At 40.8% G+C, this 16,198-nt stretch overlaps 1 protein-coding gene across 2 annotated transcripts in view; it reads right to left on the reverse strand.

Moving 5' to 3' along the window:
• Positions 1-16,198, reverse strand: part of SEMA5B (semaphorin 5B) — a 251,164-nt gene that overhangs the window by 77,013 nt on the left and 157,953 nt on the right. For both annotated transcript variants that reach the window (XM_042827036.1, XM_042827037.1), the window contains one exon: positions 1,131-1,193. In XM_042827036.1, the coding sequence (XP_042682970.1) occupies positions 1,131-1,193 (63 nt within the window). The remainder of the gene's footprint in view (positions 1-1,130; positions 1,194-16,198) is intronic.

The raw sequence follows: 16,198 nt of genomic DNA on the forward strand, positions 1-16,198 counted from the left end.
TTGGGTTTTGGAATTTTTAATTCTGTCTTCTTTCGGTGTTTTCCTAACATAATCTATTTCTTTTCCATGGTGTTTTCCTACGTAATGTAGACCTTATACAAAACTCAGAAAGATGTTCTGGGATAAACATACTCCTTTTTTCCACAATTACATGACCCTCTTTGTTGCCCATCTTGCACAATTCAAGCCAGTATTTTCATGCATATACAGGCTAATACACTAATCATATTAAGTTTATTATTTAAAAATAAAAAGACAATGAAAGATCATATAATCCTGCATTTGAACAACTGAACTGGACTCTGCAGAACTCCAGATTTTGGGCAAGCTACACAATTGTCCTCTGCTTGACTGTCAAATCTATAGCAAAGATGATGCTCACGCTCTCCTCCTTTGTCCAGCTCCTTTGATTTGGACATAAAGCTCTTTATGGCAGAGTTTTTATGACAACAGGACACTCTCAGTTGAGGCCTGAACACTATCAACAGCAGATTTAAAAAATCACAGTGTTTCCTCTTTTATATACATAGTTTTGTCTCAGTTTCTCAGAAACATGATAGAAGACTCGGCCAGAAATGCCTGCTAACTCCAGATCTTGTGTGGTATGGGCAAAATTCTAGCTTTGAGCCACAGTTTTAGCAGACAGCACCAGCATCCTAAGGAGTTCTATGATACTCCACGTGAAGTGAACCGCAGTATTCAAGCAGATTCAATTCTCACTCTCAAGTGAATTGTACAATGGTGAGCTCTAATGGCAAACAAATATTCAATACAGGCCCATGTGGCCAAATGTCAGCAGCTCACTGCTGAGTACTGAAACTAAGCAAACCTGATGAGGCTCAGACCCTTCTGCAAGATATTACCCTGGACTTGCCCCCATTCTTCTCCTCGATGTGTCACAAATTGTGTCCTCTCCAGATGTGGTTACCTTTACGTTTCATGTAGAGCAAGTCTAATAACTTGGATAGGGGGCCTTTGAAATGGTTGCTCTTTGGTGCTCATGCACTTGGGGTGCTAAGTATTGAAGATTTACAAACTCAAGCTGGTGTCAGATGCTTCCCGTCTGGATTTCTAATGGAATAATGTAAATAAATTTACTCATACTATCTCTGTAGCAAAGCAAAACTTACCTCTGTTTTCCCTTTACTTTGACAAGACCTCCTGGTGTCTTCATCTGAATCCCATGCTGTTGCCTGAGAAAACAAAATGCACAGGTCACACGACATTGCCACAAACCACCAAATCTGGAGACTCCCAGCACAAAAGCAAGTATCTCCAGCTAATTTATACAGCCCAATTTACAAGCAGTGTGATGACGGTAAACATGCATCTCACTCCCACTGTGCTCACTACACTCACAAATGACAAAAAGATGAAATGTCCAGAAGCAGAAGTAACTGGCATGTTAACAGGGGTAAGGCTTTGATTTACATGTAAGTACAACTTCTGATTATCATTCAACTGGAAGGTCCAAGAGTCAAGTCCCATAAGACCTCACCCCTTCTCCAAACACCTAAGACTACCAGCTTTCATCACCAAAATGAAAACTTTCCCTATGGCAAAACTAAGTAGTCCTGTACAGATATAGTGGACTCCTTAAATTTGTCTTCAAGATTATCACCTTCAAAGTAATCCTGCAGTGAAGTGAGATGGATCAAATGAGAATTGAGAGCTGATGGACAAAACCCAGAGACAGAAAACGAGGAAAAGTTGCATAGTGATTTGTGGTGCCCTAGAAGTGTAGTCAGATCCTGACGTGGAGTAAAGTGCTGAGGGCACTACTGACTGGGGACTGCAAGACTTCAGCCATGAGCTGGTGGGATTCCCTGGCCAACCTTGACTAACACCTTCACAAGGAAAGTCCAGCAGAAGTGTGTCAGAACTTTCAGATTTAAAGTAATTTGGAAACACACCCAATCATTCTATGCCCTCTGCAACTTTCATACCTTCAATATTTTTTAAAAATAGTCCTAAGAAATTCAAGCAGTTATTGTTAGCTGGAGGTGAAAATACATATAAGCATCTGTACTATGCATAATACATTATTCTGCATACAAAAAAATATATAGCTCTGTTTCATAGGGAGAGGCTATGCTTTCAAAGTTCAGATACAGATCCAAAGCTCCTCTAAAAGAGTCAGGACTTCTTCTTTCCCCCCAGCACTCTTCAATTCATTACCAACACAGTAAATAGCTTCAAAGTTTGGCCCGGATCTGAACTCTTCTTTGTCACTACAGCCAATATTTATTTATTTATTTTTAATACTGGACTTCCTTAGAAATTGTCCCCTTGACACACAACAAATCCTACTTCTTGCAGGAAATAGAAGAGACTACTTAAGAAAAAAGAATGACTCAACCCCAAAAACTCGGTTCCATGAAGACATTTGTTCATAATCACAAGAAATATACTACCCAGCAAATGCATTTACATACAATATTTAGAAAAGGGATACTTGTTCCACTTTCAAAAAAATGGCGTCTGTTCATTAGCTGAGCATCCCATTCCATTTGGCATGGGGTGAGTCCTTATAAGTACATGCAAAATCTGGTGGGAGAAGAGTAGAGATATTTCTCTGGGAGTCTCTTGGGAAATATCTCCCAAGCAGTGCAGTCCAACTGGCTCTGAAGGTCAAAAGCTTGTGCCTGAAAAGTGTTTTTGTCAGAGCTGAAATAAGTCCTTACTGGAAAGGATCATTTAGCCATATCCTGAGAGAGGATATGTCATTAGATGGGAAAACTCACTTTGATAAGCCATGACAGAAGAGCAAGGAATTTTGACTGGCAACTGCCAGGAACCTTTGACATCTGTGAAACAACTGCACATTGGCGTTTTGATCTCTAGTACGAATTTTGGCTCATGTTCTCATCTATCCACTGTGGTTTTGTATCTCAGATCAATTTTTGAGGAGCTTAATACAAAACAACTCCAGAAAAGAAGATACCTTATTAGGTGACTTCTCTTTCCATTTCAAAAACAGGGACAGACCACTCACAATTATACAGCTCATTTTTAACTTAACAGTGCTTGACAGGGCAAAATGAAAGCAAAAATTGTTGGTTACTACAGAAATCAACGCTGCTTCTCTGCAAATACTCTGGGTCTTCTGGAACTGTAGTAAAGCTACAGAGATGAATCTGGGCCTCCTAGGGGACACTTTGCTCTTCCTGCCAGACACCTGCACGCAGAGCTCTGAGGCACACTGTAAACATTGCTCATGTCAGAGCACTAATCCCCTCCAGCTATGTTTTTGGTGCCAAAACATTTTATTTTATTAGGCAACAGTGCCCTTCAGCCTTCTGAAGCACCACCTTGATGAGTCTTAGTGATAACAGAAGTTCTTGGTGATAGCCCAAATTATGGGAACATGTTGTTTGTGACTGCATCATTAGTCAGGGTGCACTTCATTAGAGCTAGGAAGATAATTAAGCAATATGGCAATTCAGAGCATATTTTACAAATCTCACACATCTTTGTTGGGGCAGGGAGAAACTAGTCGAGGGCTCAGTGACTTCAGTGACCTCTAGTGACTCAAAGAAAATATGTATGATCCTGCAAAGCAGAACATCATGTCAATAATAAAAATATAATTGCAAGGCCAAGCAGCAAATATGTGCTTAAATAACTGTACTTCAGGGTATGAACGTGCACCAGCCAGCTGACCTAATGCCTAGACAAATCCTTCTGCCAGACTGCCCACCCAGATGTAGCTGCGGCCTTTGGATTGTACCTGGTGAGAGGACCAGGGCAGTGTCCTTCATAAAAGCTTTCTAGCCTGGCTTGATTTCTTTACTTGATTGATCAGATGTCTTTTCAGATCAGAATATGTCATCTCTGTTGTCCTGAGGTTTTCTGTGCAAACTCCCAATGCAATGCTGGTGCTTTGCTTCCTGCATCTCACTCATTTGTTCAACCCTCTCCTTTGCAAATTACATTTACTTCCTCTCCCTGAGATTCATTTTGCCTCTAAATTAAACTACATCCTGGTCATTCACCAGAGATACCTTCAGAAAGATGTCTCATCTGGAGTACACCTGTGTGCACACAGTTGTACTTACATTCGTGCACGACCAAGTATTCCAAGAGATGCTTTGTTCCTTTGCCTTCTTACCTAATCTTAATGCTTCTCTGCCTTCCCCTCCTTTCCTCATCTTCCTCAATAAACCAAATGAATACTATTTCTTCTTGCTGACAAAAGCTGCCTCTGCACTCTTGGCTGATGTACAAGATGTAACCATCGTGCATCTTTGGTCACCCAGCTGTATCATTATCCTGAATTTATGATTATTTTCTCATGGCCGGGCCATTTAAATTTCCCAGCTCCAGAAAAGTTATCTGGAATTATTTTTGTACCTCCTGCCCATCCAAAGCAGTAGAGTGGAAAACTCTGGACCCATTTAGCAAAAATTAAATTCACAGCATGGGTCATGGAAAACAGCGCCTAGATGAAGATATGACAAAGCTGGCAGCAAGAATACATACAAATGCAAGTTAGTATGCACTTTCTCCTATCTGCTTCCTATCTGTCTCATGCTTAAGCAACCAAGTGAACACATTTTTCCAAAAGAAATGCAGCTTCTTGCAGTGCTCCCAGCTACTTTGAGGACCTCTTTACAATCACAGGGCCCAAGTGCAGAATGGAAGAACACTGGATTCACATGACATGTGAACGAAACAACCAGCTCAGGGCTGTAGCTGATGTGTAAGACAAGAGCAATGCAAACCCTGAGCAGGACTGCCCAGCCATCTGTGCACATGGGCAACTTTGTTCCTGAATTGAAAATGCAGTTAATGTGACTTCCATTCACCATAGTTGCATGGACTTGAGCACTATGCAGGCTGATTTTCCAAAAAAGGGGAGAGAAGGAGAGTCACATAATCACATGTACATGGTCTAACACTGACCAACAAGATGATTAACAGAAATGGGCAACAGTGGCTAAAGCTCAGTCCATATCTAAGCATTCAAATGCCACAGTGAAGCACAAAAAGGAAGAGTTAATGTCTCTTCTAATTATAAGCATCACAGTTTGCTCCCAGTTCAGACTGCAGATCAACAGTAATCTAGAAATTCTAGCTCATCATGTGCTGTCAAATCAGTTATTCAGCACACACTGCTGAGAGAAGCTTTCTAGATACATTTATTTAATTACCTGCATATCCTAGTGTTGGCATCCAAAGTACCTGTCTGTCACTAGCAAATCCTGTTATCAATAGTTACATACATTCTCAAATGCTGATGTGAAAATCTCCTTGACTTCTATGGACCAGCTCTTACATTCAGGCCAGCAATTTATAATTATTAAAAGCACTACATATGAATTTAATAGATCTAATCCCTGCGCTGTACTTGCACAAGACAGATTGCAGGTTATTTTTTTTTTGTGCAAAAGTAGCCCCAAATCTCTGCTTTGAAACTAGAAACTGAAGAATGGATGAGAATAGGTTACTTTCATATTTATTGGGCAAATTAAACCCATTCTTAATTTCTAAACTCCCTTAATACAAATCTATCTGTTACCAACCTCACTTCCATTCAGTAAGTGCTCTGTACAAGCTTCTGGCAGCCCTGCATGCCTGAGGTCAGACCCAGAATCATGCTGTTCTCTCCTGTTAGTGGGGGAAAAAGGTGTAATACAAGCATATACATTGTGTATGCTTGCAAGAGAATGAACAAACAAGTACAGGATTACTGCAGAAAAGGAGGAGCTGTGAGAAGCCTGGCATTTTTTACAAGGTGGTGAGTTCCTCAGTTTCCTGCTAACATCAGCGAATGCCAAAGCAGCACTACATGTCCCAGCTCCAGCCTGCAGGGACTGCAAGCAGCAGAAGCTCCCATTTCTATCATTCCTCTGCAGTGCACACAGGAGGCTCTTCAATCTGCCCGAGGAGCAAGAGGTGATTTCAGCTCTCTGCTTGTGCTGTGCAGGGCACCCTGGGCAGAGCCTGCTAGTCACATCACTCTTTGCTGAGTTATACATGAGGAAGGAGGGTAAGAGGTGCTGTGAGATGACAGTTATTGCGTACTGGAGACCAGAGCTGGCAGAACCATTTCTTTTTCCTTGTATTTATTCACATCTTTCTTTCCAGTAACTGTACAAGGCACTACTGTGTTCACAGAAACGTACCTCTGGAAAAAAAAAGGAAAAAAAAACAAAAAAAAAAAACAAAAAAACAACTTGCTTCAAAAGCAGCTCCTCCTTATACTATACTAGCCTTCGGTTCCTGAGTTTCTCGTTTCCATTTAGAAATTGTTCTTTGACCAGGTCATCCCATAGCAAGGTGTGGAAACTTCTCCAAATCTGGAGAGAGAAGAACATGGAGGGACCATGTTTCTGTGTTGCATTTAATACTGCCAAATTCAGTGGATGTAAAGCATGTATTTAAGTACATATCGTACTTGACCAGTTTAATTAATCACGTACTTAAGAACTTTGCTAAATTAGGATTCAGGGTGTTATTTATACTGTGGCAACTCCAGGACAACTTTTTTGCCCTACTTGTTGCCAGCCTCATCCTTTTCATCTATACCAATGAACACACATTATACCTCTAAAATACAACCCACAGATTTCTTGTTGATAATGACAAAAGCCTTTACGAAGTTTATTTCTATGTGTCTGTGTACCTTGCAATCTCCACACAGGACAGTGCCAGTGTAAATCTACCTTTCCCAGGCAAATTCCAAAGCATTTTAAAAAAATTGCTAAGAATTAGATCTTCTAGCACAAAGAAGAAAACGTTATCTGGAAAACAGTTCTAATGACTGTGTCCAGAAAATCCATGAAAAAGCTCTTATTTAACTGAGGTTTCTATGAAGCATATTGCAAACACATTTCCATCATTTTATTTACTTCTGTCATATTAAATCCTCCAGAACTTCCCCATAAAGACATGCTGCCATAGTCTACAAGTGGACAGCTAAACTCCTTTTTGAAGCATTGTCTTTTGTCTAATTTAGGCACATTTATAGTACTCTACAAACAATAACTTACCAAAATCCAACTTCCTAATAACGGAGCACGGGAGCTTAATACCCGGGAGGCCCTTTCTGAAGTTCCAACACAGGTAATTTATTAAAACTGTGATAAACATGTCTGAGAAACAGATAGCTAATACCAAAAGGACATAATGGCAAGCGTCACTAAGTAGTTCTGCACTGTGCACATTGCAAGGCACTGCTGTGTGCAGTGACAGGTGTGAAGGATGATCGCAGGATTTGGGCAATTTGTTTGGAGGGGGGCGGGGAGGAGGAATGTGGATGAAGGGAATTGTTTTGTGTTTTATCAAATTATTAATTGATTTTCCTTAAGTGATCTGAGAGCCTTCGGGATGCAGTAAAACTCAAGCTGTAAGTTTCTTGTAAACAAAGTGCCCGTCATGTACCCTTCCAGGCAGACCTGGCTGCATGCTCTGCTGGAGGGCTGGGCTGCCAGTCAGCTGGCAAGGCCTCAAAATGGCGCACTCACAAAATGGAGGCTGTCAAACATGCACAAGCAGTTCCAGTTTTGGTCACTTTAATCTCTGAACTGGAACTCTTCTCTATAAGCAATCTCCAGCCTCTTGCTATCCTATCCCTGCACCTAAGGCCACGGAGGGGGAACATTATCAGTTGCTTTGAGCTCTTGAATGGCTAACTCTACCAATTCCCCTCTCCCAGCTTCACAATCCTTTGTTATTCACTTGTATTACAGGAGCACATAGAGGCATGGACTGAGATGGTGACCTTATATTTCTAGGCAATATAGAGACATGCTGTGGGAAAGAATTTCTATCTGACAGCACTTACAAGCTAAGCAGACAACACAGGCACATGGGAGGAAGGGAAAATCACAAGCACAGAGAGGTCAACCGGCTAGGAAAAGCCACTGAGCTTGTTAAAGGCAGAGTTGAGCACCAAACTTCGCTTTCTTAGGAACTAAAACTTCCCTGTGTAGCACAAAATGAGTTCTTGATAGCATTTTTTCACTAATATCACAGTGTGCACAGTGTGAATCAGTGCTGTACAGACAGCGGGTGCAGAGATGAGCACCATGCCATGCATCCAGTCATCTTCTTTCTGACATTTCAGGGAAGGCCATAGTCTGACACACAAAACCAAAACTGATCTTTGGTGCCTCCAACTTCCGCTTGTACTGCAGGGGATTCCATTAAACAGTGTCAGGGCCATAAATTCAGCCTCCCCTCCCTCTGCAGTGTCAGGAAGGAATTTACAACTCTGGACTGTGCATTTCCTTATCTAGAAGGAGTATTGTATGAGGCTTAACAGATCATGGTTTCTACAGCACACTCAGATGGAAAGCACTATACAAGTATTTATTATGAAAGAAAACTGTCTGAAGTTTCAGTAAACATTTCATGCCAAGTACTAAAATGGAAATATATTTTGCAAGATAAACAATAAATACAGTCACATCCATGTTTCAACCTGCTGTTTGCAGCCTTTTGTGAGTATTAGTGTACAAAGGACAGCTTGTAATAGAGCAGCCATCTCAACCCTGGGGACATATGGTCACGTTCAAACTCATGTTTGAAGCAAGCGGATTGACTCTCTTGTGCTTTAAGCATAGTTTCAGCAGCCCTAGTTTAAAACGGTTGTAACTAAATGCTGAATCCCACAAGAAAGAGACTTTGAGATTTTTTTAGATTTGCCATCTACATTTGCAGTTTTCAGAGTAGTTGATAAGTGCCTAAGCCTCCATTGAAGCTCAGGACTCCCTGCGTAAGCCCGTGTATAGCTGCAGCATAATTTGCCAAAATGTGTTATAAGCATAATGAGAGGCATTAGGATTAGCAGTGGATAGCAGTGCACAAAAGTGGACAGGAGAGACAATGGAGCATGACCACACAACAGGGAAAGGTCTCAGCTAGCTAAGACTCATTTTGAGGTTTTTGTAACCATTTTGTTTATCAAGGATGAGATTCTTCTGAGACACAAAGGAACACTTGGGAGAAAGCAAGATGAGAAGGCGTACGTAACCAAGGGGAGGAGAGACGTGGGCTTCATGAGCTAATTCAAAGTGTGGTTAGCCTCTTATGGGAAGTGATAAGCAGACCTGTGAAATGCCCGTTACTTTCATACAAACTTTAAAGCAGCACACCAAGGATACAGTCCAAAGAAAGGGGAATCAGCCTAAGGATGCAAAGACACTGGTGACCCAGTGACAAAGCAGTTGCTAACAGTGTGAGTTAAAAGATGCTACACCTGAACCAAAAAGCTCATGGAAGCAAGGAATGATGCCCTGATTACAGGTTTTAGCAACAGATTAGATAGCAGTACTGTCCATAACAGTAAAGAAAGATGGAATACATGCTCTGCTGTGGCTGTGTGCTGAGCTTATGCTGACAACTACATATTTATGCAACAATGTTAGATGAACATGCCAAGATCTTATTTTGGAAGAAAGATACAGCTATAGAGAACAGAGATAAAGATGGCACTGGATTTCTGTTTCCACTATCTACCTAGTTGTTTATGTTTTTATCATTCCATGTACAGAAAAATGTCAGTCTGTGGCAACAATTTCATTTTGCTGATGATCTACTTCACATTTCTTGAAAATGCTTAACATGGCAGTGATTTATTGCAAGTACAGCATGGGAATACTCACCTTCTCTTTTGAAAACTTAATCCATTGGATATTACTATTGCTTTTAAGTATGCAAAATTATGGATAGGGTCAAATGCAAGCAGATAGTCTTAGTTAACTGGGACATTTGGCATGGAAAGTGAAAAAAAAGACCTTAAAGCTCTCATCTGTAGCCAGACTAAAATGAACGACAACACTCAGAACTGGAGAGCAGCACAGAAAATGTTAGGGAAGGATGGCTCACATTGTTTCCTATTACTGGAGATCAAAAGCATACAATAACTGAGACAAGACTTCTAGTATACTGAGTAATTAACACAGTGAAATTTGGTTTCTTGCCACGTCACATTCAGTTTGTCACTTATGACAACAAACATTTACTAAATATACTGGTGAACACGAAGACGTAAGATTATATGATAAATCAATAAAATAACTAAATAAAGAAGTTGAAAATACACACGGAGAAAAACAGTGAAAGAAAAATTCCACTGCAGTCAAGCACAAGTCAGGAATATATACACGGCCAACGCACACACAGGTGTGGTTGGACTGGCCAGGTGGGCACTACACAGCACTCCTCCTTACATCTCCAGCACTATTCTGTAAATAGGTTTTTCTATTTTTTCTATTTTTTTTTCCTTTCAGTAGCCACCAACAAGGTACAAGATATTTCTAAGAAACCAGCAAACGAACAGATTCACAGCAATGGTCGCCCTTGGTAAAATGAAGGCAATTCTTCCTTTGAGGCCCCTCTACTGCCGAAAGATGTCCATCCCCACCCCTTTATGTTCTTTGGCAGAGTCGCCATTCAGAACTAAATCCCTCCTTCCTTTTTGTGGGCTCCACTGATAGATGTGACAAGACTTCTAAGCAGACCCCTCTTAATGTTTTGCACAATGATTTCTGGAATACAGGGTTCAAAAACCCTTCCAATGGACCAGCCCATATTCAGCACAAAATCAATTTACCATGGCTATAGTCTTCTTTGTGCTTCTTCATCAAGCAAGGCAGTCTTATTCTCCTTCATTTTTCTGCTCTGGATTTCCTTACCATTGTGTCTCTTTGAGGCTCACTGCTATGTAGAGATGTTAAGGGTTCTCCAATACACAAGCTCTTATTTTTTTCTGCTTCTGAGACAGACTGGACAAATCCTGCACAGTCAACTGAGTGCATTTTCATACATCCACATTAAGAGTTCAGCTATGAAAGGTAACCTCCCTATACATGCTTCAAATCAAAAATATGATCATTTAAAGCAGAAATGAAACCTCTCTGCATTATCAGCTTTCTAAAATAAGTTGGGAAGATCTTGCATTCTTTATTCCTCTCCAGGTTACATCACTGAATATACTTATTCAGCATTTACTCCTCTGCTCTGAGTGGGAGAAAAATAAATTTGAAATGACCCAACTGGATCTGATTTTCCCCAAAATTATGCTGAGATTCAGGAATAAAAATCAGCACACTGTGCAGTATTTAAGAGACTAATGAAGAACTCAGGATACCATTTTCACTGTTCTGTACCTCTGGTTTTTCTTTAGGTAATCACATCTATTGCATTAGGGGAGGTCTAATACTCTTTCACGTAACAAACACTGCAATATATTCTCATTAAAATTGTATAAGAGGTTGAGCACAGGTTGAGTCCTGTCTTGGCCTGAAAAAAGGGGGCAGTGTGCAATTAAACAAATAAAATGTGCATGTGATTCAGCTTATCCTATCAACATTCTTTTCTGGTTGTGCACTTAAGCTTGCTGTAGTGCAACCAAAAGTGGGAGAAAAAAAGGCACTGGAAATCTTTAATTAAGTGAAAGATGCATTAAGACCAAAGGAAAGTTTTGTGATTACTTTAATTAGCCAGGGACAGTTTCATGCAAGCCAGAGAGATTGGGAAAGTTTTGCAAGGCACAGTGAAAAGAGATCCCACCTGAGCCTGAGTTGCACGAGGACCAGAAGTGAAAACAAACTTTCCATCCTGCTCTTCTCTATTTCAAACAATAGATTCTGAGCTTCAAGAATATGGAGAAAACAAATTCTAAATCCTCAGCTAAAAAAAAAATATAGAGGGAGTGTTTGTACTTTATCCAATTCAGCAGACATATCTGAATTTCCATTTCTTTTGCATATCTGGAGAAAGGATCTACACTACTGTTCCTAGATGGCAGGATATTGACATGCACAGTGGTAGCACACAGAAAACTCAACTGCACTCTCTAACCATTTCTGCTTGCGGTTAACTGGCAATCCTTGCCCCACTGAGCCTCAACCCTTGGGTTAGTGTGAAAGACATCAGGCAGCTGCAGAAGCCAGGCAGAAAGAACAGAAGGAAGCAGTGGGATGACAATACAGTCAGGGATCACACAAGGTACACAGGCAAGTGTGGTGTGAGCTTTCCAGGGAAGGTTTTGACAACACATTTAGATTTTGATCTTTTGACTCTCTGGCTTCTGTGAGGTTTGGTGCTCACAATCACAGCCTGTCAGAAAATATCACTTTTGATAAATCACCAATAACCAAGAATAAGTAGGAATCCTCCAGACATTATCAGACTGGGCTGGGAGAGGAAGCCAGTGATGAAAAGTCCCCCATGCTTCACAAAACATACTTCAGTATCTATTTTATTGTTCTCTATCTACACCGTGCGTTACAAACCTGCTTTCCTCCGCCAGGTGTCTAATGCTCTTGATAAGCTAATTACAGCCTTCTGCTTATTTCATGTCAAGCTTAACTCCCAGTCTGAGCCTAGCCTGCAGTTCTGGCATGTTTTTTCCTTAATCTAAGACCATCTGTGCTCTACCGACACAGAACTCTAAAGTACAAAGGAAGAGAAGAAACAACAGTGTTGAATTCCCCACACATTTCTCCCAGCTCCTCTACTACTCAGCAATTCCAACTAATTTTGAAGCCAAAATACATCCAATCCTAAATACACTGGAAGGCTCCAAGCAGGCTACAGTTATCTAGAACTTTACCTCCATGAGACGTAGCAATCCTTTCAGTGATCAATGGTGAGTCTGACAGAACCTGAAACTCTGTTTTTGCTTACATCTACATCAAAAGCTTCATATTCCAAATACCATTGTATCACTAGTAGTACATGCTGCAGTTGAGTTCCACACTTGATTAATATAAAATCAAATACTTCTCTAGGAAACCAATTTGAATAAAAGCAATGGGATTGATTTATCAAGAGTCTAGAAGATATTTCCCAAGTTTCATCTACTGCTGTAGAATGGGAGCACAGAACTTAGGGATGCTGGCTCTCCTCCCCTCTCCCATCCCATCATCAAAATTCTGGGTATTTCTAGCCCCTTCTACACTGGGTCAGAAGCAGTTCCCACCTGCTGCTCCTGTAAGTGGCCAGAGCCCAACTGCTGTATGTAGCATCAATCCACCTAGCTTCCTCCTACGGCTTGGGAACAGATGCCTTCAGATTCCCTGCTTGGTCTGTCACAGTTTGCCTTCTTTTGCCTCCTCTTCTCCAACACCAGACGTCAGCACCTGATGCTGTAGTGAGCTCTGCCAAGCTTCATCTCAATAAGGAATTTACTTGCTCCTTTTCCTGCAAAGAAGACTCTTGATGCAATGTCTTTTATCCCTCCCTCCCAGCTCCTCCGTTCTGCTCTCCAGTTTGCACTCGCCTGCCAAACCAGGATTTATTTTCCAATTTTCTTCACTTCAAGCCTTGCCGTCACATTCCCTCTGCCACCTGTCTCTTTCCTTTCCTCGCTTCTACCACGTTTGTATCTGACCTCTACCAAGGTCAAGCATTCTACAAATGAGTCTTGAGAATATAATTATGCTTATAATTAAGTTGAGGAATACCAAATGATTCCCCAACAAGTATAATGCAGCATACTTCTTTGTACCTGTTCTGTCAGACTCGTTTTTGGTAGTTTCCAATGCTTTTACATTTATTGCGTTTTGAAAAAAAGTTTTTCTTTGCCTTGTTCTTAAATCTCCAGCAACTGCTTTCATAGCAAAAGCTACTAAATTTGTAACAATTACATTAGCCAGAGACATTTTTTTCTCCTGTCACTGTGTTTACCACTAGTATATTCATGAACCATTGATCATTCTTTTCTGTCCCATGCATCAAAATCATCTCTTCTTAGGCAACTGCAGTTTATCTCTTAATACTCCCAGGCTAATTTCAGAACTTTTTTTGTCATTCTGAAGAAAGCTTCTATCTTTTCCCTTTCAGCTACCCTGCAGCCTATTCAAATGGCTGCAGCCCTATTATTCCTTCTTCTTTACTTACGAGGAAATGAACCATTCAAAAACTGAAAGCCATGCCTCGTCTCCTCTCTGAAATGGTTAACTAATAATTAAAGTAATGTACTGAACTTGATCCAATTTACTGTCAGAAGTATTTCAGATGGAAAAATATCTTTACTAATCCCCTTCCCCCCCTGTTCTTTCCAAGCTGATCTCTTATTTTAAAACAAGTTTAAACAATTGCTTACATTTTAAGTATTTTTATCTCAAGGGGTAAGTTCCACAGCCCAACAATTCAATTTTTTACATTAAAAGAGTTTCCTTTAAGAAGTTTACAAAAATATAGTGAAAAGTTTGTCCATGGAGACACTCTTAAGTTGCATAATTTCTCATATTGAAAGCAAAGGTGAAGATAACAGCTGGTTAATATTACACATACCATGGCACAGAATATAACAACTTTTCAGACTCACAATTAAGACAAATTCACTACATTTGCATATGCATATCACTGTGCATAATACTTATGTGTTAAACAAAAAAGCTGTGTATTTCAAAGAACTTTAAGAGGACAAGCATCATCATCTCTGCTTCAGGTGTGGAGAAAGAAAAAGACAGGAGGTGGCTGGAAACCACCTCACCACCATAGCTGTCCAAATGTGAGTTGTTTAGTCTATGCTATACTTGGTCTCCCCTGTTTCAAAATAAAATAGTCTGCACTTGGTCAAGGTACCAATAAAAACATACCAGATAGATATAAATACAGTGTGGTAACTTTTAGATGAGGTATTTCAGTGGCAGTAGAATACTTGGCAGGATGTTGTTCCTGTGGACCTTCCACGCTGTGGTGGCACTCAGCTACTCTCTTATACCCCACAGCCAGATTTCATCACTCCCCCCCGCTTTGTTGGCACAACCTAACTTTTCTCTCTCACAGACAACACATTAGCAGCCAAATCACAGCAACGACTGCCTGACAGAATCCCAGAATAGCTGAGGTGGGAAGGCAATTCTGAGTCTATCTGGCCCAAGCCTGCTCAAAGCAGGGCCACCAAGAGCAGGTTACACAGGCCAGTATCCAAGCGGCTTTTGAAGGATGTGAACTTTCATTTTCCAGTGTGCTGGGAGGCCTTTGGCACAGTCAAGTTGGTGCCTGCTTACTCATCTGTTCTCTTAGCACATGGGTGGTGCTTCCTTGAGCTCAGCCCAGGGAAGGCAGGTGAAGCCTTCAAGGCTAAAGCTCTCTGAGGTCATCAAAGGGCTGAGGGAAGCTGTACTGCACCAGACTTGACATCTTGTGGGAGTGATGAGCAAACCATTCCTGTCTCTGCTCCCCAGCTCTGGTTTTATGGTAACAGCTGCACAGTCCATGTAAGTGACTCCACTGCATAGCCCCAGGCTCCAATAATCCCCACTACATTACTCATTCAGAACCATTAACGTTTAAAAGAAGCTGTAAAACAGACATCAGCTAAACTGTTACTAACAGAGAAAGTGGGATTATTTATCCAGGAGGAAAAAAAAAACCACATGCACTGACAAGAAACGTATTTACTATAAAATAATTCTTTTTTTTTCTTAGAGGTCAATGGCTGGTTTTGAAGGAAACGTATGAGGTCATGCATGGGTCCTTTAAGAGAGGTGCAAATCAATAAATGGTGATTTTTTAATGCTCTCTTTATAATGACTGGATGCTATCAGGGTCAAACTTAATCCCGTGCAGAGAGACAGCTCAAGGGACATGAATCATTTAAATCTCTCTTAAGCTCTGCTTTGAGTATAAAATGTAGATATTTCCTTGCATTGTCTTAAAAAAATAAAAGGCAATGAAAAAATTGCTGTTTTGAAGTCTATGAGCCATGTGCAGCTCTGCAAAAATTCAGAGTTAGAGCTGACTGAGAGCTGCAAGTCAGCATGTGAAACTCAACAAGGTCTCTACTACCACATCCACCGCTCTTAGGCTGTGGTTTCATTAAAGCATAGCCAACAGGAGCTGATTAGCCTGCAGGACCAGCCCCAGGGCTGGCTATATCACAGCAGTGGATGAAGACATGGACAGGGCAGGGACCAAAGAGCCACACAAATTCTTAGAGAGACTGCTGGGCACCAAAGGGGGAAGCATCCTACATTGGGGGAAAAAAAAAAAAAGGGAAAAAAAGGGCAAATAGATGAGCTGAAATACATTTGGTAAAGACACAGAAGCAACACTGGTGGCAAGAAGTGAGAAGTCTGTAGTATTTTTCATTTTCCTTCTTTTACTTTTCTGTGTAAGGTACGATCAATGGTTCTGACTGTAAGTTGCAAGGAATAAGAACATTAGTCTTCATTTCTAACACATAAAATGCCTGACAGGGTTTTATCAAATAAAAAGCCCAATATGCCACTGT

The sequence above is a fragment of the Centrocercus urophasianus genome, unplaced genomic scaffold, assembly GCF_019232065.1.
Source record: "Centrocercus urophasianus isolate 14NV4802_14NV808 unplaced genomic scaffold, USGS_Curo_1.0 seq_28, whole genome shotgun sequence".
Classification (NCBI taxonomy): domain Eukaryota; kingdom Metazoa; phylum Chordata; class Aves; order Galliformes; family Phasianidae; genus Centrocercus; species Centrocercus urophasianus.